This window comes from Glycine max, chromosome 13 (genome assembly GCF_000004515.6).
Source record: "Glycine max cultivar Williams 82 chromosome 13, Glycine_max_v4.0, whole genome shotgun sequence".
Taxonomy (NCBI): Eukaryota; Viridiplantae; Streptophyta; class Magnoliopsida; order Fabales; family Fabaceae; genus Glycine; species Glycine max.
The window spans coordinates 23,888,938-23,910,001 of NC_038249.2; the positions used below are offsets into that span (position 1 = coordinate 23,888,938).

The window sequence follows — 21,064 nt, forward strand, 5'->3', positions numbered from 1 at the left end:
CTGCTAATATAAAAAAATTATATTGTTAACTGATCAAAATCTTATTATGCAATATTTTAAAAGATAATTATTATAAAAATTAATAAAATTATCATGTACAGTAATCTAGTAGTATATAATTTTTTTATAATATCAAATACATACTAATTATATTCCAGAGAAATTTAAAAATTTAATACCATGAACCAATTATTTCCAGAAAATTTTCTGAAATGGAAAGTTATGTCATGGCTGACGATGGGACATGGCCTATAAAAGGGCCAAACTTGCTTGAGCTTAGACCATTCTGATTCTGTCCATCCAAATCTTAAAAATATTCAGTGAAGATCAACCTCAATGGCATCTCTGTATGAAAAATTCTTCATTTTCTCACTTCTACTCTGTCTCTGTTACTTTTTTTTATTATTATTCCAACACTTTCCTCTTCTCTGACACTCTCTCTTTGTAACTGACACAGTGGCGTGCGACCAGTTCTTCCCCCTCCATTAACTTCCATCTCCGACCCACCTCCTCTTTTCGATGGCACCACCAGGTTAATCCCTTCCCACATTCCAAAATTCGCCTCCTTTTTCCATGCTTTTGCTTCAATTTTCAACTTTTCACAGGCCCATGTTCTTATTTTTTTACTATTTATTTATTTAGGTTGTACATCAGTTATTCTTGCCCCTATGCACAACGTGTGTGGATCGCTAGGAACTACAAGGTTGTTTCTTCGCTGTCCTCGTTCTAGAATAATCTATTCATTTATTTGATTCCAATTTCCATCTCTTTATTTTATTCGCCTTGCTTTTTAGTTATGATGTTAAATATTATGTTATTGTCTTTTTTATTATTATTGTTAGTCCTAAATGTCTGTTTGTTTTCTTATTAATTTATTCTTTCTGTCACTGTTATTTCTCATGTTGTTAATTGAAACTACAGGGGCTACAAGATAAGATCAATTTGGTCCCTATTAACCTTCAAGACAGGCCAGCTTGGTATAAGGAGAAAGTCTACCCTGAAAATAAGGTTAGTGACTTAGGCAACAAAGGGTAAAAAGGCTATGTTTGGATTAAAGTTTAGAAAGTACTTTTATGAATTCCAATCCATCAAATGAAGAAGGAAAATATTATTGTTGCTTCCAAAGTAAAAGTAATTTTGAGCTCTCCCAATTTTAATCCGAGTATGCACTAAATTGGTTGCTACTTTGCTGCGTTGACTTGACTGAGATAATTTGATTCAGCCAGTTGATAAGTGACTTTGTTCCCTTAAAATATATGTATATAGGTGCCATCCTTGGAGCACAATGGCAAGGTGTTGGGAGAAAGTCTTGATTTGATCAAATATGTAGATGCAAACTTTGAAGGGACACCTTTGTTTCCCAGTGTATGAGCTAAGAACTGCACATTCTCTTTTCTCCCTTCATGGCTTTTTATTTCTTTTCAATTGTTGGATGAATTAATGATGTTAAAGTTGAATTTTTATTAGGATCCTGCCAAGAAAGAGTTCGGTGAGCAATTGATATCCCATGTTGATACATTCAGCAAAGACCTGTTCGTTTCATTGAAAGGGGATGCTGTACAGCAAGCCAGTAAGCAAGATATTTAAGTTTGTAAATAGAGGAAAGGTTTTTTGTCTTTTCAAATGCAAAATGGTTCTTAAAATGGTAATTTAAATCAGGTCCCGCTTTTGAATACTTGGAGAATGCTCTTGGTAAATTTGATGATGGGCCATTCTTGCTTGGCCAATTCAGTTTGGTAAGTTAAAATTTAATGGTCTTCAAAAAAATTGTTTTCCTTTTAAATTCGCTGGCTTTCAGGCTGATTACTAATGCTTGTCGTGATGCATCTGACGAATTAGAATTCATTACCTTATCATGTCACACATTATCCTTTAAGATTAGTTTTCACATTTCCTGTTTATTTCTTAGAATTCATTACCATATTTCTTTATCTTATCAGGATTTGTTTTCTTACTTAGCCTGGATTATGATTGGTATAAATAAGGGCTGGTACTGTAGGTTTTATGAATATATCAAATTATCGAATATATTGATATGTCGTAATAAATCTTAGTTAATATCAGTTTAGTATTTCGTTATCTTTTATATCTCTTCCTCCATCTATCTAAAACCCAAAATTTTAAAAGTTGTCATGATTTGATCCAAAAGTAGTATATACTGGTATCGTATCTGATAATATCAATGTCTATAGCTTTTCTTTCATACAATTTGTAAATGCTTGTGAATTGTGATGATCAGGTGGATATTGCTTATATTCCATTTGTTGAAAGATTCCAAATTGTCTTTGCTGAGGTGTTCAAACATGACATCACAGAAGGAAGGCCTAAACTTGCAACATGGTTTGAGGTACACTAACATCAGTTGTGTTAAAATTTCTTTGGAAATTGCACTTAATTTATATGATGATGATATTCATCATAATCATCAATCTGAACATTAAGCAAATTTCTCCATTTGCTTCAAAAGTTCTAACAGGTTGTTCCATTTGAACTTGGCCCTCAATCTCATGCCTTTGATAGGAACCCTAACTACTAACCCTTCAGACATACTGATTACAAAGAAGAGATCTTCATTTGTGAATGAAAATGTTTGTTTTACAGGAGTTGAATAAGCTAAATGCTTATACCGAGACTAGAGTCGATCCTCAGGAGATCGTTGATCTTTTCAAGAAACGCTTCCTGGTACTAATATACTATGAATCCCTCAACTATTGATTTTGAAGAATTTGTGATTGGTTTCTTGCTAATCTCTTTGCTACTTCCTTTGCATTTCTACTCTGCAGCCTCAACAGTGAACGTTGTATTGCTGCAGGCTTCCTCTAAAATGTAGACTCTGCCCATATAGCGTCCTTTCATTCACGGGATGGGATGCATCTGCAGTCAAATGTCGGTTGTGTTTATCTGCCAGAGTTGCAGGATAGTTTGAAGTCATAATCACGTTCATTTTTCAGCTTGTTTGTTTGATGTCATAATAATGTTTATGTACCAGTTTGTGATCACTGATCAATATGATATAATGACCAATATGGTATTATTATCCTATTTGAACTATGTTATATCACGTACTAAGCTATGATATCTCAAGTGTCCGTGACCTGTCAGCAAAGGTTTATTGCATGAAAATTATGCATGGTTAACAATATATCACCTCGCAAATTTTAATATTAGTTAATTAATTACGACTGAAGAGCATTGCTTCACTAATATTTTTACTATATAAATGTGTGAAAGATTTTATAGGACCAAATACACAATGCTTCAATTTCAAGGATTTACTTATCATTTTTCAAATTTCAAATTCAAAGACTAACTATAGGGAATTAGGGACTAATGAGAATGCACCAAAGAATAAACTTGTGAGAAAATAATTGTCTTTTTAGTAATTTTTTAAATGAATAGTAATTATTATGTTTATTTTTAACACAAAATAGTAAATTAACCGTTAAATCCCTCTTTTAATTGAAACTTTGTAATTCAAGTTTTTGAGTTGTTAAATGAAACTTTTTGTTTATTACATAAAGCATTTTAGCGCTAGTTTTGCCTCTTTTTTAAATTTTGACGTGGTTTTCTCATTGAATGTGTATGGAAAACGGAATACCAAATATACATATAGATAGTGATAGTACATGAATCAATCAATCTAAAAAAGAATGCATTACATACTATATTATTATTAGTATTTTAAATGAAATATTTATAAATTTACATGAGAGCTTTTTTTTAATAATAAATTTTGCTTTCGTGTGTGTAAAATATTTGGCAACAAAGCCAAAGTTACACACTCTAATATATGACTTTTATGTTCAAGAATATATATTTTATGAATAAATATAAAAAATTGTTTTATTTAACTTTTTAAAAAATGTATAAACAAAAAATGATAAAATACTTTTTTTACAAATATTTATTTATGTAAAAATAAATTTTGTAACTATTTAATTCTATAAATATAAAATTTAGTTTAAATAAGTTATTAGTCTATGAAAATATCATTATTTTTGTATTTTATACCTTAAAAAACTTGTTTATTTTAATCCATTTATTTTTAAAAAATTGTTCTTGTATTAACTTAAATCTATGTATTTTTTAAATATAACTTTTAGAGATTAAAGTTGAATAAAATTTTAAAGAAATTACAAAATTAATATTTCAAATTCTCAAATAGTGAAATGCAAGTTGATGTTATAGCTGACACTGTATGAACCATGAAGTTTATATACACCTCATTTTTTAGATATATGGGTGTAAAAAGTAAAAACAGAGAGACAGTAAGAAAGAAAAAAGAAATTATTAAGTGACAGTGTGATAAATGATTTGATGAGAAATAAAAGAGAGAAATATGAAAAAAGAAATAAGATGAATGTGAGATAGAAAAGAATTTATGTGTATGTTCCATATTTCTTATAGAAAAGCCAAACTCGCTTGAACTTTAGACACTATTCTGATTCTGTCCATCCATCCTTCAGATTCTGTGAAGAACAATGTTAATGGCAACTCTGTATTAAAATTCTTCATTTTCTAAATTCTACTGTCTCTGTTACTTTTTAATTCCAACCCTATCCTCTTCTCTAATGCTCTTTCTTTGTAACTAACATAGTGGCTTGCAAGCAGTTCGTCCTCCTCCATTAACGTCCACTTCCGACCCACCACCTCTTTTTGATGGCACCACCAGGTTAATTCCTTTCCACACTCCAAAATTCACCTCCTTTTCTATGGTTTTGCTTCAATTTTCACATGCCCATGACCTTATTTTTTTACTATTTACTATTTACTTAGGTTGTACATCAGTTATTCCTGTCCCTATGCACAACGAGTATGGATAACTAGGAACTACAAGGTTGTTTCTTCATTCTGTCCTCCTTGTTTTGGATATAATGTCAATTTTTACTTTTTTTATTTGCCAAGTCTTAAGTGTCTGCTTCTTGTGATTTCTTATTATTTTCCAAGTTTAAATTTTATGCACTATCAGTGTAAAAACAATTGTCAGCCAATAATTTTTTTGGTTAGAATGACTTTAAAAGTAGTCACATGACGTAGATAAACTATTTACTCTTATATAATCTTTTTTCTGTCACTGTTGTTTCTCGAATTGGTAATTAAAACTACAGGGGCTTCAAGACAAGATCAAATTGGTCCCTATTGATCTTCAAGACAGGCCAGCTTGGTATAAGGAGAAAGTCTACCCTGAAAATAAGGTGAGTAACTTGGCAATTGAGGATAAAAAATTGCTGGCTTCTTTGCTAATTTGATTGGTATGTTGACTGAGCTGATTTGATTCAGACAGTTTTTTTTTTTACAATGCCACAATGAGATTTGAATTTAGAATCTCATACATAGTGTTCAAATCTCCCACTAATCCAATTTTAGTGAATTTTTTATTCAGCCAGTTGATATCTTGTTTTGTTCTCCTAAAACATATATATAGGTGCCATCCTTGGAGCACAATGGCAAGGTATTGGGAGAAAGTCTTGATTTGATCAAATATGTAGATGTCAACTTTGAAGGGACACCTTTGGTTCCCAGTGTAAGAACTGCACATTCTCTTTTTTCCAGTCATGGCCCCTCATCTCTTTTCAATAGATCGAATGAACTAATGATGTTAAGTAGAAATGATTTTAGGATCCTGCCAAGAAAGAGTTTGGTGAGCACTTGATATCCCATGTTGATACATTCAACAAAGACCTGAACTCTTCATTGAAAGGAGATCCTGTACAGCAAGCCAGTAAGCCGCATATTAATTTGAGTTTGTACATAGAAGAAAGTTTTTATTTTTTGTTTTCAAATAATAAATGGTCCTTAAAACTAAAATGGTAATTTAAATTAGGTCCTTCTTTTGAATACTTGGAGAATGCTCTTGGTAAATTTGATGATGGGCCATTCTTGCTTGGTCAATTCAGTTTGGTAAGTTGAAATCAATTCAATGATCTTCGATTTTCGTTTTCCTTTTAAATTTGCTGCCTTTCAGGCTGATTACTAATTCTTGTCGTGATGCATCTAATGTGTAAGGATATATGGAAATATCTTATCATATCTTATATTATCCTCTAGCATTTGTATTTCATTATTTTTGAGAATTAGTTACCATATTTCATTTCCTTGTCATCATTTATATATTTTCCTAATTAACTAGGATTATGATTAGTATAAACAAGAGTTAGTGCTATAAATTTATGAATATATCAAATTAATATGTTGTAATATATCATAGTTAACATTAATTCAGAATTTGATTATCTTTTTATATCTCTTCCTCCCTCTGTCTAAAACCCAAAAATTTCAACATGATAAAATAAAGTGGTCAGATTTGATCCAAAAGTAGAATACTAGTATAGTATCTGATAATATCAATGACAAAACCTTTTTCTTTCATATAATTTGTAAATGCTTGTGAGTATCAGGTGGATATTGCCTATATTCCATTTATTGAAAGATATCAAATTGTCTTTGCCGAGCTGTTCAAACAAGACATCGCAGAAGGAAGGCCTAAACTTGCAGCATGGATTGAGGTACACTAGCATCATTTGTTGTAAAATTTCTTCCATTGGTTGTGGAAATTGTGCCTTGTTTATATGATGAATTCACCATATAATCATCATAAGCAAATTTCTCCATTTGCTTCGCAAGTGTTGACAGAATGGAATCTCCATTTGCTTCGCAAGTGTTGACAGAATGTTCCATTTGAACTTGACCCTCAATCTCATGCCTTTGATAAGAAGCCTAACCAACCCCTTCAGACATACTAGTTACGAAAGAGATTCATTTGGGAATGAATATGTTTCTTTTACAGGAGGTGAACAAGATTGATGCTTATACACAGACAAAAAACGATCCTCAAGAAATCGCTGATAAATACAAGAAACGTTTACTGGTACCAAATATATTGTGAATTTCTTACTAAATTAACTATTGATTTTGAACTTAACTGTGATTGGTTTCTTACTATAATCTCTTTGCATTTCTACTCTGCAGTCTCAACAGTGATCCTTGGATTGTTGCAGGCTTCCTCTAAGATATATAGACTGTGGCAACAAAACGTCCTTTGCATTCATGGGATGCATCTCTTCAGTCAAATAATTATGTTCACTTTTCAGCTTGCTTTTTTGGATGACATTATAATGTTTATGTACTAGCTTGTGATCGCTGATCATTATGGTATAGTTATCCTACCAGTACTATGTTAGTATTTAGCTTTGATATCTCTCAAGTGTCCCTGACCTCATACATGTCAGCAAAGGTTTATTGCATGGAAATTATACATGGTTGTGAAAAAAACGTTGTGCTGAAAGCATTTTCTAATTATTAATAGGCTTAACTGCAGAAGACGGGAACTTTTCTGGTACATCTAGGCCATGGAAACGAGGAGACTGTACTTTCTTCCAGAGGATTGACCCAGAATTTGTTAAAAATTTTAAACATAATTAAGTATGCTTTTAGTACCTGAAATTTGGGGTGAATTCAATTTTGATCCCTTAAAATTAAAAAGAACATACTATAGTCTCTCAAATTTAATAAATAAATAATAATTTTAGTCCTTTAAATTTAGTTTTAAGGAACTAAACGGTTTTGAAAAAAAATCATTTTAGTCCCTTAAATTTAGTCTTTAGGAATTAAAATTGTATCTTTTTTAAAAAAAAATAATTAAGGGATTAGAATGATTTTTTTATACATTTAGGAGACTAAAATCAAATTTATCCTGAGTTATAGGGACAAAAATATAATTATGCTTATTTTTCAAGACAGAAGACCTTTTTCATGATGTTTAATAAAATTTACCCAATATTTCTTTTTTCTCATAACATATTTAATCTTGGGATATAACTTAATTTGGCGTAATTATCACAACATATTTAATCATGGAATATCATTTAAGTTGATCCTCAGAACAATTATTCAACTAAAAAAACTTATCATGATTATGACGGGTCATGATTGATGTTTATTTGGTACAAGGTAGAAAATAATACATTATAATACGACAGAAATAACCCGTGGATGGCCGATAAAATGAAACCTATTAAATCGATATGTATATCTTGAATTGACTTGTGTCTCTAGAGTTTTATTAAAGTCGTTGATGAGTTTTTATTTAGTGTTTGTTTGATCTTTCCGTTAAAACATAAGTTAACGTAAGTTAAAGTTAATATAATTTTTTTTTAGGGATTAATATACCTACGTTATGTCTTTTATTTTCTAATTCGTATAATATATTTTCAATAATAAATAGAGAAAATAAAAATAAATAACACACACTTGATAATTAATATTTTTTATACAATGATGAATCATCTAATTATAATCTCCTATAAATAATAAATTTTGTTAATTTTTATAATAACTAGTTATAAATGATAATTTATGCTTAATTGTATTTTTTTTTTACAAATTCATGTCTATTTTTTTAATACATAATTAAAGACATATTTAAAAATTTGAAAGAACGAATTAATGAGCAGTAAATGTAATATATTAAATATTTCAAATTATTTAATATATATTGAATTTAAATCATTTTTATATTTCGATATAAATTTATTAGGTAAAATATTTTATTTTTTCTTTAACAAATGTGTTAAATATGCTTCTTATTGTTTTTTTTTATAAAATTTAATTTTATATATTATTGGTCTAATTTTTTTTCAATACTAATCAATTAAAGATCACTTTTGGAAATTAAAAAATTATTATAAAAAACAATACTTTTAACACATGATAATATATAATTAAATTTGTAAGTCGATGTTAATTTAAATCTTCATTACAATATATAATTTAATGTTTCAATCCCATATTCAAATACACATGCATGAACACATTTTTTTGGGATATAATAAATGTATCATTTGCCCATGATCAGTGTAGTAAAATAGCAGCACTTTAAGGTTCGTCATTATTCAAAGGACATAGTTCCTCTATTGGGTAAATAATGATAGGAGTTTCCCCTTCCCCACGAGTGCTTTTGTTAAATACTAGTAGTAATAAATAGTAAAGAATGACAAACCTTTGGCTGTGACTGATGATTTTTGAGTTAATCATCCAGTAATTATTGCTCCTTCCATTTCAAATTATTTGTCCTCTAAAGTATGATGCATATCTTAACAAAATTATCAATTCCACCAATTACTTTGACATAATAGTCTTTTTAAACTAAAATACCTTTATTAAAAGAGTTACAGTGTATTGCAAATTAATTAAGCGTTTGGGTGATCAATAGATAAGGGATCTTATTGGTGACAACCTAGATGGGATTGCAAGCTCTAGGGTGAAGTTAACTAACCTTGGTTCATTAAAAAAAAAAGGGATCTTATTGAAAAAATGTAATTAATGCGTTCTTGATTTTTCAAAGTTAAATAATTAAAAATCCTGAAGTGACAAAGGGAGTAGTTGCAACAAGAAGATGGAGAATAAATAACATACAACATTAAATGCATACTTGTTCCAATAGGTAATAGTTAATGTCAAGTGTCTTCTCTTTTATGAGAGAAAAAATAGTTTTTGAAGAGATTAATCTAAGGCAGCTTATTGAATTTTTTTTCTGTTGGTCCAAAAAAGATGCATAATGTGTGCAGACATGTGATTAAACATGGGCAGCCCAGTGCATGAGACTCCCACTTAGTGGGTTGTTGGAGGGTAGATGTACACATACATAGTTTTAGCTCCACAAGCAGAGAGACTGTTTTCAGGATTTGAACCATGACCTCTAGGATATAAGACAACAAGCTCACTGTTGCGATGAGGCTCACCCTCTAATAATTGTCTAGATGTTCCTTGTGCAGTATGACATTAACATAAGAAATAAATGAATTTATAGGCAACATTTTAATTTTCTTTCCTTATGATTTCAAGAAGCAATGATCCTAAACAACAAAAGCATTGCATTTTAGCCCTTTGATACTGCAAAAATGAAGCCTAAATAAATGATGTTATCCTTTGCAATTCTGAGAACTGGTTTTGACAATAAGTAGCACAAATTCAATTTAATGATCATCCCCAAACTGATATATTCATTGTATTAGGAGGAGGAAGATGAAAGATCAAATAAATGGAGCGACTTCCTTGAACAGGTAGCTGAATCATATGAACCAACTTCTGAGAACGAACATAAAGATACATTGAAGGCTGAACCTGAAAGTAATGAGGCAAGAGAAGAGAGAAATCTGCATAGGCTAAGTAATGGGGATGATGCAAGTGGGAGGAAATTTTCTGAGTTAGAGGAAGAGACTATTGTTGTCGGGAAGTCTGCTGAAGGTAATGAGATAATAGAAGAGACAATTCAAGATAGGGTTAGCAAAGGAGGTGACTCAAGTGACAGGATGACTTCTGGAGGTACTGAGATAAAAGAGGGTACTAGTCTAGGGAGGGTTAGTGAAGGGGATGATTCAAGTGGCAGGAATTTTATTTCTGATAGTGCCACAGGAAATAACTCTGGAAAGGAACAACACTATTTAGAAGAAAGAAAGACTCGTAAGGTTCAATGCTGGGCTGAAATTAGGCCATCTCTTATTATCATTGAAGAAATATTTAGTTCTCGTGTAAAGAAGGGGAAAAAAATGAAAGGTGGGGAAATAAATGGAATTAACGACCATCTTCCATCTATAGAAGAATCTGAACCTGTAGATGATGGTATCAATGGCTCAAGGGTAGAAATTGCTTTACTATATCAAGACTTGCCTGAACTTTGTTAGGAAGTCCCAGATCGCCTGCCTCAGTTCTTGGGGTGCAACTTATATATTTGATGGACAACTTCACTTGGTGCCAATTGATTTTAAGTTGAAATCTAATATGGTATCAGAGTCTATAGCCCATCTTAGTTCTTGCCTATTCTAGTAGGCTCACTTGCCTACACTACAATATTGTTGTTACGGGTGGAGGGATATTATGATTTATGAGGATCTGTTAGCTCATGATGAAAGTGAGGAGCAAGATGTCTCATTTGCTGCATTTGGGAAATGGAAAAAGCAGATTGAGAAGGTCATTAGCTGCATGCGCCTTGGACTTTATTTTGATTTGTACGTGCTGCATCTTATGCTTTATATTGCATACTGGCTCTCTCCTTAGACCAAACCATACTTCTCATTCTCAAGACTTACCACGAACTTTCCCAGGTCACCCTGCTTTGGATGAAAATGGAAGAAATTCCTTGAGGCGTTTACTACTAGCATATGCTCGGCATAACCCTGAGGTTGGGTACTGTGAGGTAATTGGATTTGGAGTTCAAAAGATTCTTGCTTGGAAAATATTGCTATTACTTCCTCATATGCAAGCTTCATCGGACTTCTCACTCGTACAATTTCCATCCCTATCCAAATAAGTATTTTCCATGCAAAGGGTTAAATAAACTGAAATATGTGGTGCCATTGGGAAATTCAAAGTTATTATCTCCAGAGGCTATTTGGGACTTGGTCACTTTCCCTTTTATTAAAATTTCCTGTTATTGATGATGTAAACGAAAATCTGTGTAAATATTTTTGTTCATTTCTATGTTTTCACTTAAATAGAGAATAAGTATTTCATGTATTATTAAAATTGGTGAATCTAGAGGTTTTGGACCTAGGGGTAAAGAATCGTGGTGGTGGAATGAAAATGTTCAGAGCAAAGTTAGAGTAAAAAAGGAGTGTTTCAAGGAGTGGTCTAGGTGTAGAAATTCTGAAACTTGGGATAAGTATAAGATAGCTAGAAATGAAACCAAAAAGGCGGTGAGTGAGGCAAGAGCCCAAGCTTTTGACGGACTATACCAAGCTCTAGGAACCAGGGACGGAGAAAGATCTATATATAGGCTTGCTAAGGGTAGAGAGAGGAAGACTAGAGATTTGGATCAAGTAAAGTGTGTTAAGGATGAAGAAGGCAAAGTCTTAGTGCATGAAAAAGATATCAAGGAAAGGTGGAAGGCGTATTTCCACAACTTATTTAATGATGGATATGGATATGACTCTAGCAGTCTAGACACAAGAGAAGAGGACCGGAACTATAAGTACTATCGTCGGATTCAGAAACAGGAAGTAAAGGAAGCGTTGAAAAGAATGAGTAATGGTAAGGCGGTGGGGCCAGACAACATACCTATTGAAGTGTGGAAAACTCTTGGAGATAGAGGTCTTGAGTGGCTCACCGAACTCTTTAACGAAATTATGAGGTCAAAACGCATGCCGGAGGAATGGAGGAGAAGCACGTTAGTGCCAATCTATAAGAACAAGGGGGATATACAAAATTGTGCAAATTATAGGGGAATCAAGCTCATGAGTCATACCATGAAATTATGGGAAAGAGTGATCGAACGGAGATTAAGAAAGGAGACTCAAGTTACTGAGAATCAATTTGGTTTCATGCCGGGAAGGTCGACCATGGAAGCGATTTATTTATTACGGCGGGTGATGGAGCAATATCGCATGGCCCAACAAGACTTGCACTTGATTTTTATTGACTTGGAGAAAGCGTATGATAGAGTGCCTAGAGAGATTTTGTGGAAAGCTCTAGAGAAGAAAGGGGTTAGGGTTGCATATATTCGAGCTATCCAAGATATGTATGATAGGATATCGACTAGTGTTAGGACACAGGGTGGAGAGTCAGACGATTTTCCCATCACAATTGGTTTACATCAAGGGTCAACCCTTAGCCCCTACCTTTTTACCTTAATTCTGGATGTCCTCACGGAACAAATCCAAGAGATAGCGCCGAGATGCATGCTTTTTGCAGATGACATAGTCCTCCTTGGAGAGTCGAGGGAGGAGTTGAATGAGAGGTTGGAAACTTGGAGACGAGCTCTAGAAAAACATGGCTTTCGCCTAAGCAGAAGCAAATCGGAGTATATGGAATGTAAGTTCAACAAAAGAAGGAGGGTTTCTAACTCAGAGGTGAAAATAGGAGACCATATTATCCCTCAAGTCACACGGTTTAAATATCTTGGGTTTGTAATACAGGATGATGGGGAAATTGAAGGGGATGTGAATCATCGCATTCAAGCAGGATGGATGAAATGGAGAAAAGCATCGGGGGTGTTATGTGATGCAAAGGTACCGATCAAGCTAAAGGGAAAGTTTTATCGGACTGCGGTAAGACCGGCGATTTTGTACGGAACAGAATATTGGGCGGTCAAGAGCCAACATGAGAATAAAGTAGGTGTAGCGGAGATGAGGATGTTGCGGTGGATGTGTGGTAAGACTCGACAGGATAAAATTAGAAACGAAGCTATTAGAGAGAGGGTTGGAGTAGCGCCTATTGTAGAGAAGATGGTGGAAAATAGACTTAGGTGGTTTGGGCATGTAGAGAGAAGACCGGTAGACTCTGTAGTGAGGAGAGTAGACCAGATGGAGAGAAGACAAACAATTTGAGGCAGAGGAAGACCCAAAAAGACTATAAGAGAGGTTATCAAAAAGGATCTCGAACTTAATGATTTGGATAGAAGTATGGTACTTGATAGAACATTATGGCGGAAGTTGATCCATGTAGCCGACCCCACCTAGTGGGATAAGGCGTTGTTGTTGTTGTTGTTGTATTAAAATTAATTTGCATAGAGATAAATGCTGAGTCTAATTTCTTCAACATTTAGGTACTTAATTATCCACTTTTACATATTATGAGATATTACTGATGATGGAAGTTTTCTTTCAAGGACTAAAAAATGTGTTTATAGTTGTTAATGTACTGAAAAACTAAAAAGTTCTTTTGGATTTCATTTGTCTCATAATTTTAATTTTCAAATCTCCTTCCATTTCTTGTGTAACGTTAAAACTTATGCTTTACTATATTTGGTGTTTTCTTTTGATAAAAGACTACTGTTCTTGAAAATGAAAAAGCACAATGGGGGAAAAATAACTGTCAAAATAAGAAGCTAAACAAATTTTGTGAACCATGGCAGAACACTTAATGAAAAACAGGTTTAGGCTGGAAGAACCTTAAAAAATGCTGTCTGGCTGTGTTATACTATTAATGACTACTTTGTGTTCGTGGGAGCAGATGATTAGGTGGATGACTATGAAGAACTTCATGTTAGAGGACACGGGAATAGAATGCTCTGATAGGATGTGACATTGGGGTATAGGTTTCTATATTAATTGCATGAAGTCTTGAATGATCTTGTTTTGAATTGAGATGATTTATTATTTATTTGGACAAGTTTTATTATGATGTTAGAAAAGTGAATATGAGTCTTTTATTCTTTTGAAAAACTTGTATTTAAATGTGTTTTAAAAACTTTTAATTAATTCTAATTTCTTATTCCTTTTATTATTAGTATATATATGTGAGGGATAGAGGGTCGCAAACAATGCAAAATAGTACTTTTCTTAATCTTTTTGCAATTTTATGGCATCTCATGGAATGATTCATTAGTCTTCTTTTTGCAAAATGGTGTTGTCAAACGCAAGCATCGACATATTATTGACATTGCACGAACCTTCCTAATCCACTCAAATGCACCTTTAAAATTTTTGGAGATGCAGTTTTTATGGCCGGGTATCTTATTAATAAAATGCCCTCTTCTTCTGTTAGTAACAAAGGTCCTCACTTTATTCTATTTCCTTATGAGCCTTTGTTTCATATTCTTCCTCATGTTTTTGGCTCTACTTGTTTTGTGCATGATCTCAATTCAGGTCTTGATAAGTTGAAAGCTCGTGCTATTAAGTGCATTTTTCTTGGTTATTCACGCACTCAGAAAGGTCATTCATGTTACTCTCTTACCAACAACTATTTGTACATGTTTGTTGATGTCACCTTCTTCGAAGATACACCATTATCTTTCAACTAGCCCATCTCCTCTGAGTTTGTCTCTCAGGTATTGCCTATTCCCTCTGTCATTCCTTACCAGACAGTTTCTTCTCTTCCGTTGTCCTTGTTCTCAACCTGTGGAAGAACCCCTTATTGAAGAGAATAGTGCATCATCTCCTGCTCCAATCATTCACCCTGTTGCGGTCGACTTTGACTTACCAATCGCGATAGGTATCTGTACTACTCGCAATCCCCATTCCATTCATAATTTCTTAAGTTAATTGTCTTTCACCTTCCCATTATGCCTTTCTGTCTTCCCTTTCCTCATTTTCTATTCCTAAAACTGTCCAGGATGAACTTTCACATTCAGGATGGCGATCGAGTGATGATTGATGAAATGCAAGCTCTAGAATCTAATCAGACATGGGCTCTTGTCCCTCCACCTCCAGGGAAATCTCTTGTTGGTTGCAACTGGGTCTTTACTATTAAAGTTCGACCTGATGGACAAATCGATCGGTTGAAGGCATGCCTTGTAGCCAAAGGCTTCACTTAGATATTTGGACTTGACTACAATGACACCTTCTCTTTGGTCGCCAAGATAGCCTATGTTCGTCTCTTACTGTTGATGGTAGCTACGCGTCAATGGCTCCTTTATCAATTGGACATCAAGAATGATTTCCTACACGGAGAATTAGCTGAGGAAGTCGCAACCTCCCAAGTTTGTTGCTCAAGGGGAGTCTAGTGGATTTGTTTGCAAGTTACGAAAAGCCCCTATATGGCCTCACACAAAGTCCGAGAGCATGGTTTGGCAGATTTGGTTCCGTCCTTCAGAGTTTTGGCATGACTCATGGTGAGTCCGATCACATAGTATTTTATAGACTTTCCTCCACTAACCAGTGCATTTATCTTGTGGTGTATGTAGATGATATTGTTATTACAAGAGATGACCACAGGGGTATCCGAGACCTTAAAAGTCATTTGTTTCAGCACTTTCAAACTAAAGACTTGGGTCAATTAAAATACTTTCTTGGGATTGAAGTAGCCCAATGGTATTGCCATTTGCCAAAGGAAATATGCCCTCGACATCCTAAAAGACACTGGGATGCAAAATTGTAAGCCGGTCGACACTCCCATGGATCCGAATACCAAACCTATACCAGATAAGGGGTAGAGTCCTTCTCGGATCCAGGAAGATATCGAAGACTAGTTGGGAAGCTGAATTATCTCACCAGACTAGACCTGATATATCCTTTGCAGTCAGTGTTGTAAGTCAATTCCTTAACTCTCCTTGCACAAGTCATTGGAATGCTGTAATTGAGGTATATAAAAGGGTCTCTAGGAAAAGGGTTAGTTTATGAAAATAGAGGTCACACTGATATCGTTGCATATACAGATGCTGATTGGGCTGGATCTACGAGTGATCGCATGTCAACCTCAGGATATTGTATCCTAATTGGTGGAATCTCATTTCTTGGAGGAGTAAGAAATGAAATACTGTGGCCAGGTATAGTGCAGAGGCTTAATATCGATCTATGTCTGTTACTACGTGTGGGCTGGTTTGGTTGAAACAACTCCTTAGTGAACTCAAATTCTGTAAAATTGGGTCCATGAAACTTATCTGTGACAACCAAGCAACACTACATATAGCATCTAATCCAGTCTTCCATGAATGGACTACTCACATTGAAATTGACTGTCACTTTATGAGGGAGAAGATAGTGTCTAGAGAAGTCACCACTGCCTTTGTCAACTCTAATGATCAACTGTCAGATATTTTTACCAAGTCTCTTAGAGGGCCAGGGATATCCTACATTTGTTCCAAGCTGGATGCATGTGACCTATATGCTCCAACATGAGGGGGAGTGTTAAAGATTTGATTTCCATATAACTGCATTTATTAATAATTGATCTGTATTTGATATATTACTGATTAACATTTATTCTCAGATTATGTAATCCCTGCAATCATGGGATTTGATTGCTCATTGTATTTAATACTCAACATTATAAATAAAGAGCCGAGGAACAATTGTCCTCATGCATTCAATTCATACATTGTGAAATTTAAGTGTATCTAACAATTTCTTCACTGTTGGTAATGGTAACCTTTACTGTTGTCATCATCATATTCTGTCATTAAATTTTGTTATTGTAATTCATTCAGGCAATGAATTTCTTTGCTGGTTTATTGCTACTTCTTATGCCAGAAGAAAATGCCTTTTGGTAGGTTTGCAAACCTTTCTAATATTTTCCCCTTCTCAGTCCCTCTTTCCAGCATACAATAGCTTGGGCTAGGCAAAATCTTGGTTTGTTTAATTGCAGATGTAAGCAGATTGATTTGTGATATATGCGGTTGAATGGGTTTGGTCTGGGTTTGCATATCAACCTGTTTAATCATACCCATTTACCCACATGTATATATACAAATCTTCTGTTTTAGTAAAAATAATATTTTTGGACAGGCCCACAGACCATTTTGACCAGCCCACAGATCTAGTATTTTGAGAGGGGAAAAAAAGATTCGTAGGTATGTGGGCTGATCTTTAATTGTGGGTTGGTTAAATGCAAGCTCATTTAAATGTGGGCCTATACTAGTTGGTCTGCATAACTGTGGGATTAAGTGTGCCGCTACAGATCTGTCCCGACTTGTCCATATATACTTTCATTGATTTTTTTCTTTTGGTAACTGATTATTAGGTAAACTCAATCTTTTAAAAATGCTGTCTATTTAAAGATATGATTGTATCTTTGTATTGTTTAACAAAAAAACACTTGGTATGTCTTCGGTTTTTATTATCTAATGTTTTATTGGGATATCTCAGGGCATTTGCTGGCATTATTGATGAATATTTTGCAGGCTATTATACTGAGGATATGATTGAATCCCAAGTAATGATCAATTTTCTATCCTTTTTTCTTTTTAAAAAAGGAAACATTCTTTATCCTGTTTCCTGAGTCACATGTCTTTTTGATAATTATAGTATTAAGGTACTTGTAATTTTCCTTGCCAATGATGGAAGCTTTTAATGTGTCAGGTGGACCAGCTTATTTTTGAGGAATTAATGCGTGAAAGATTTTACCAAACTGATGGGAATAGTCTCAATGTTGATTCAGAAGTGGATTCCCTACCACATCTCCAGGAACAGGTTGTCTCCTCTGCAGTCTGCACCTCAACATTCAGTTCCCTCTTCCATTCCCCCCTCCCAGCAAAAAGGCCTATATTTGTGAAGAATATTGAAATTTAACTACCATTAAACACTACTTTCACTTATAAATTCACCTTAGTATACCATTTGATGCCTTCAAGATGTGACTTTTGTCTTATCCTATCTCGAGTCAGGTTAAAGTTAACTTAATAGTGGTAAAAGGTGCTAGCATGCTTTACAATGTGAAATCAGACACTTAATGTGAAATATGAGCATGAATAATTTTCTGCTGGTCATAATTTGCTTCATTGGTTAAGTTCATTTTTTGTCATTGCTGCAGTCATGTTATGACTCTGTCTGTGATATATCATTTGATTCAGTTCCACTTAAAAGATTGAAAAGAAATCAGAATAAGATGATATTGAATAATTTTCTGACATATGCTGGCTCTTTAGTGGGTTTTTTATTTGTTGTTTTCATATTCCTGAATTTTCCCCTTTTAAATAGAATTGAATATTATGCATCAGAAAATTGTATTATTGAAGATTTGAAAATTTCTCATGTTTTAGAGTTTAGACCCTAAATTCACCATGTCTCGTCTTTCTGAATTCCTGTTATTGATTAACCAAAATTGTGGTTATGGAATAAAATTGGGGGAAGGGGATTTACTAGTACAAACAGTGCTATTGTTTAGATTTCTTGTTCCACCATAGTCAAGTCAGGTTGTAAAAATGCTTGCCTTGTATGGAACTAATTATCTTTTGTATCAGAGTATGTGTTTCTTTAGTATTTCCTTCATTAGAAGGCCATTTTTTAGATTTTTTCCTTGACAGATAGCAGATAGCATAGTAAAACAACTTTAGATAATTCTCCTGGTTTAAAACTAGATGAAAGCCTCTTTGAAGTACCCATGTTGCATTGCAAAACAAAGTCAAATATTTTTTATGTTGTACTTGGTAAATTATGAAATGCAAGAAAAATTTAAATAGTGGCCCTAAATGGTTTTAAGGTTCCTCGATGAAATCATGAAACTGAAAAGCAATGAAGCAGCTGGGGCTTCAATGAATGGCTTGAAGTCTCTGGGTAAGAGAATTGCTAGGAACTCACTCTTTAATATACTATTTTGAACACGCTCTCTCTTATTGTAAAAAAATTGTGGGTCTCATATCATATTTAATGATTCTCTTTCATGATTTTGTAGTTTTTAAAAATTTTAATTAATTAGAAAAAATGTTTTTGAAAGAATGTGTTAGAGAGTGTGTTCCTAACACTTCTCTCAGTAAATATCATTGTTTGCACTTCTCGAATGCTGAACTGGAAGTAACTCCAAAATAAAAAATTATGTTGAAAGGATTAATCGTTCTTAATATTATAGTATTCTGGGAAACCTTCAAAATTTCATATATGATTCTACAAACTGTGGCTGCTAATACTCATTCACTTGACAGTAAATAATGCCTGCTCTGTCATCTGGATCCTTGGACTTAGACATAACCTAATTTCCATGGATTTGTGGGGAAGGAATGTCAATACAGGGAGCGTGTTGCATATATGATATATACTAAATCCTTTTATTGTTGGAAACCACATTCTGTTTGCTCAATTTCATTGGAGTTATTTTTGTAGGACTGGTCGTGTACAAAGCCCAAGGTTTGAAAATCCCTCCCGGAAAATTGGTCTGCTAAGTTTTGGACTTGGCTGGCGTGACAGAAACAAGGTAAAATCTTCTCTGTCCTCTCTGTGTCCCAATTTTCATGCAGAGGACATGCAATTTGGTTATTTACAATTATGGGTTGCAAAATTGAATTCTAAAGAATTCACCATTGGTTGTTATGCCAGTCCAACTAACAATTTCTTGATATTGAAATTGAAATTTACTGCACAAGTTATCTTGGTGTGCATGGCTATGTGAACTCACATCTACATGTTTCAAGCAAAAAAGTTGTCTATTTCTAGTTTGGGGTATAGATCTTTGAAGGTGTTCCCAAATTGTATAGTATGTCCATAATCCATATGGTTGGGGTTTACTGTTTTTCTGCTGATAAGCAGCATATTATTCGTAGAGATTATCCCTTACACATCCTATGAAACAGGGCAAACCAAATGCTGAGGAATCTAGCGAAAGTTTGCATGACAATGGCTCTCCCAGAAAAGAATCTGATAACCAAGAAACAGATAGATAGAACATGCAGAGCATTACCACTGGAACCCTTCCCGGTGCTTTCCTGTCTACTTAGAAGTTCTTAACTGTTTCTGACTATCACTGCTCAATTTTCTACGTTAATTGTGTCATAAAGTTAGGGGAGGAATCCATTGTAAGGAATCTTTTATGTTGATAGGTCAATCAACTGTAGAAGGCACAATCTGTCTCTGACACTAACACTCGCTGGTAACCTTTCAACATTTAAAGTTAAGCACATTCTTTCTTTGACACTAACAATCTTGCAAAAACATTGTGTTGATCTGATTTTTGTAATAAAGTGAGGCGGAACAACTGCGCCATTACCATAGTTTAACGCGTGCAAACATGTGCCTCCTTTCCACACACATGAACAGTTCAGACTAAAATATAAAATTGCGACAGGTAGTTTTTAATTTTCACCCTCCATTTGTAGCTGTCACAACTTGTTTCTCCTAAAAGTAATCCTCTCATTTTAGCTTTTCTAAAGTAAAGAACTACACCTCAGGAAAAAGTGCATTGATAACCATTATTGATTACAAAATCAATAATTAAGATTGTAATAAAACACATTCATATGAATAACTAATTATGAAATCGATAAAATCTCCACAGAGTTGATCTTGTAATTAATGTCTATAATATGAAGTGCAACAACCCTCTTTCTTTAGATGAGTCATAAAATAGCCATCTTTTTTTGTACAGTAAAATAGTCTTCTTTTAATAAAACTAGATCTATTCCTGCTTGTTACAAAATTGTTTTCAATTTGATTTATTTAAATTATATTGTAGCTTTATTATGATATACATTATCAAAATGTGAGCCTTTGAAAAGGCTTTGGATTTTTTCAAGATTAAAAAAAATTGTCACTAGGTCTAAAGTGCTACATTGTAATGCGTGCTACCGAGCATAAGTAACTCTTATTTTGAGTACCAGATGTAATCAGTGGTTCTTTCATTTGAAAAAGTGAGTAGGAAGTAGGACTTGTTGACGTGGGTGTAAAGTGGCTGAGAAAAAATTGAGATCGAACCACATTGTGAG

The 21,064-nt window shown here is 33.7% G+C and overlaps 3 protein-coding genes across 6 annotated transcripts; all 3 read left to right on the forward strand.

Moving 5' to 3' along the window:
- The first annotated feature begins 300 nt into the window (after nucleotides 1-300).
- Nucleotides 301-3,051, forward strand: GSTL3 (glutathione S-transferase L3). Its single transcript, NM_001248217.1, has 10 exons — nucleotides 301-347; nucleotides 458-532; nucleotides 643-703; nucleotides 922-1,008; nucleotides 1,267-1,365; nucleotides 1,468-1,570; nucleotides 1,660-1,736; nucleotides 2,240-2,347; nucleotides 2,602-2,682; nucleotides 2,784-3,051. Exons 1-10 carry the CDS (start codon nucleotides 337-339, stop codon nucleotides 2,793-2,795), a joined length of 714 nt encoding a protein of 237 aa, NP_001235146.1. The 5' UTR covers nucleotides 301-336; the 3' UTR covers nucleotides 2,796-3,051.
- Nucleotides 3,052-4,481: 1,430 nt separating this feature from the next.
- Nucleotides 4,482-6,981, forward strand: LOC100775492 (glutathione S-transferase L3-like). Its single transcript, NM_001317494.1, has 10 exons — nucleotides 4,482-4,498; nucleotides 4,598-4,672; nucleotides 4,777-4,837; nucleotides 5,109-5,195; nucleotides 5,426-5,524; nucleotides 5,620-5,722; nucleotides 5,825-5,901; nucleotides 6,399-6,506; nucleotides 6,788-6,868; nucleotides 6,970-6,981. The coding sequence occupies exons 1-10, from the start codon at nucleotides 4,482-4,484 to the stop codon at nucleotides 6,979-6,981; spliced, it is 720 nt and encodes a 239-aa protein (NP_001304423.1).
- Nucleotides 6,982-13,938: 6,957 nt separating this feature from the next.
- LOC102661280 (GTPase-activating protein MSB4) lies at nucleotides 13,939-20,280 on the forward strand. Of its 4 annotated transcripts, XR_005887833.1 has the most exons (8): nucleotides 13,939-14,489; nucleotides 14,583-14,928; nucleotides 15,049-16,201; nucleotides 16,862-16,920; nucleotides 17,520-17,586; nucleotides 17,733-17,843; nucleotides 18,853-19,560; nucleotides 19,937-20,280. XR_005887833.1 is itself a non-coding variant. In XM_026125008.2 (7 exons), the coding sequence occupies exons 2-6, from the start codon at nucleotides 16,184-16,186 to the stop codon at nucleotides 19,497-19,499; spliced, it is 285 nt and encodes a 94-aa protein (XP_025980793.1). In that variant the 5' UTR covers nucleotides 13,939-14,928; nucleotides 15,049-16,183; the 3' UTR covers nucleotides 19,500-19,560; nucleotides 19,937-20,280. The 4 variants fall into 4 exon arrangements, 1 of the variants encoding a protein (XP_025980793.1); XR_005887832.1 differs by having other exon boundaries at nucleotides 13,939-14,928; XM_026125008.2 differs by having other exon boundaries at nucleotides 13,939-14,928; nucleotides 19,470-19,560.
- The last annotated feature ends 784 nt before the right edge of the window (nucleotides 20,281-21,064 follow it).

Coding starts and splice junctions, on each gene's coding strand:
- GSTL3 (NM_001248217.1), top strand. Junction 533..642: donor CTTTTCGATGGCACCACCAG/GTTAATCCCTTC, acceptor TTATTTATTTAG/GTTGTACATCAGTTATTCTT. Junction 1,737..2,239: donor TGCTTGGCCAATTCAGTTTG/GTAAGTTAAAAT, acceptor TGTGATGATCAG/GTGGATATTGCTTATATTCC.
- LOC102661280 (XM_026125008.2), top strand. Junction 16,921..17,519: donor CCAGAAGAAAATGCCTTTTG/GTAGGTTTGCAA, acceptor GGGATATCTCAG/GGCATTTGCTGGCATTATTG. Junction 17,587..17,732: donor AGGATATGATTGAATCCCAA/GTAATGATCAAT, acceptor TTAATGTGTCAG/GTGGACCAGCTTATTTTTGA.
- LOC100775492 (NM_001317494.1), top strand. Junction 4,673..4,776: donor CTTTTTGATGGCACCACCAG/GTTAATTCCTTT, acceptor CTATTTACTTAG/GTTGTACATCAGTTATTCCT. Junction 6,507..6,787: donor AACTTGCAGCATGGATTGAG/GTACACTAGCAT, acceptor TTTCTTTTACAG/GAGGTGAACAAGATTGATGC.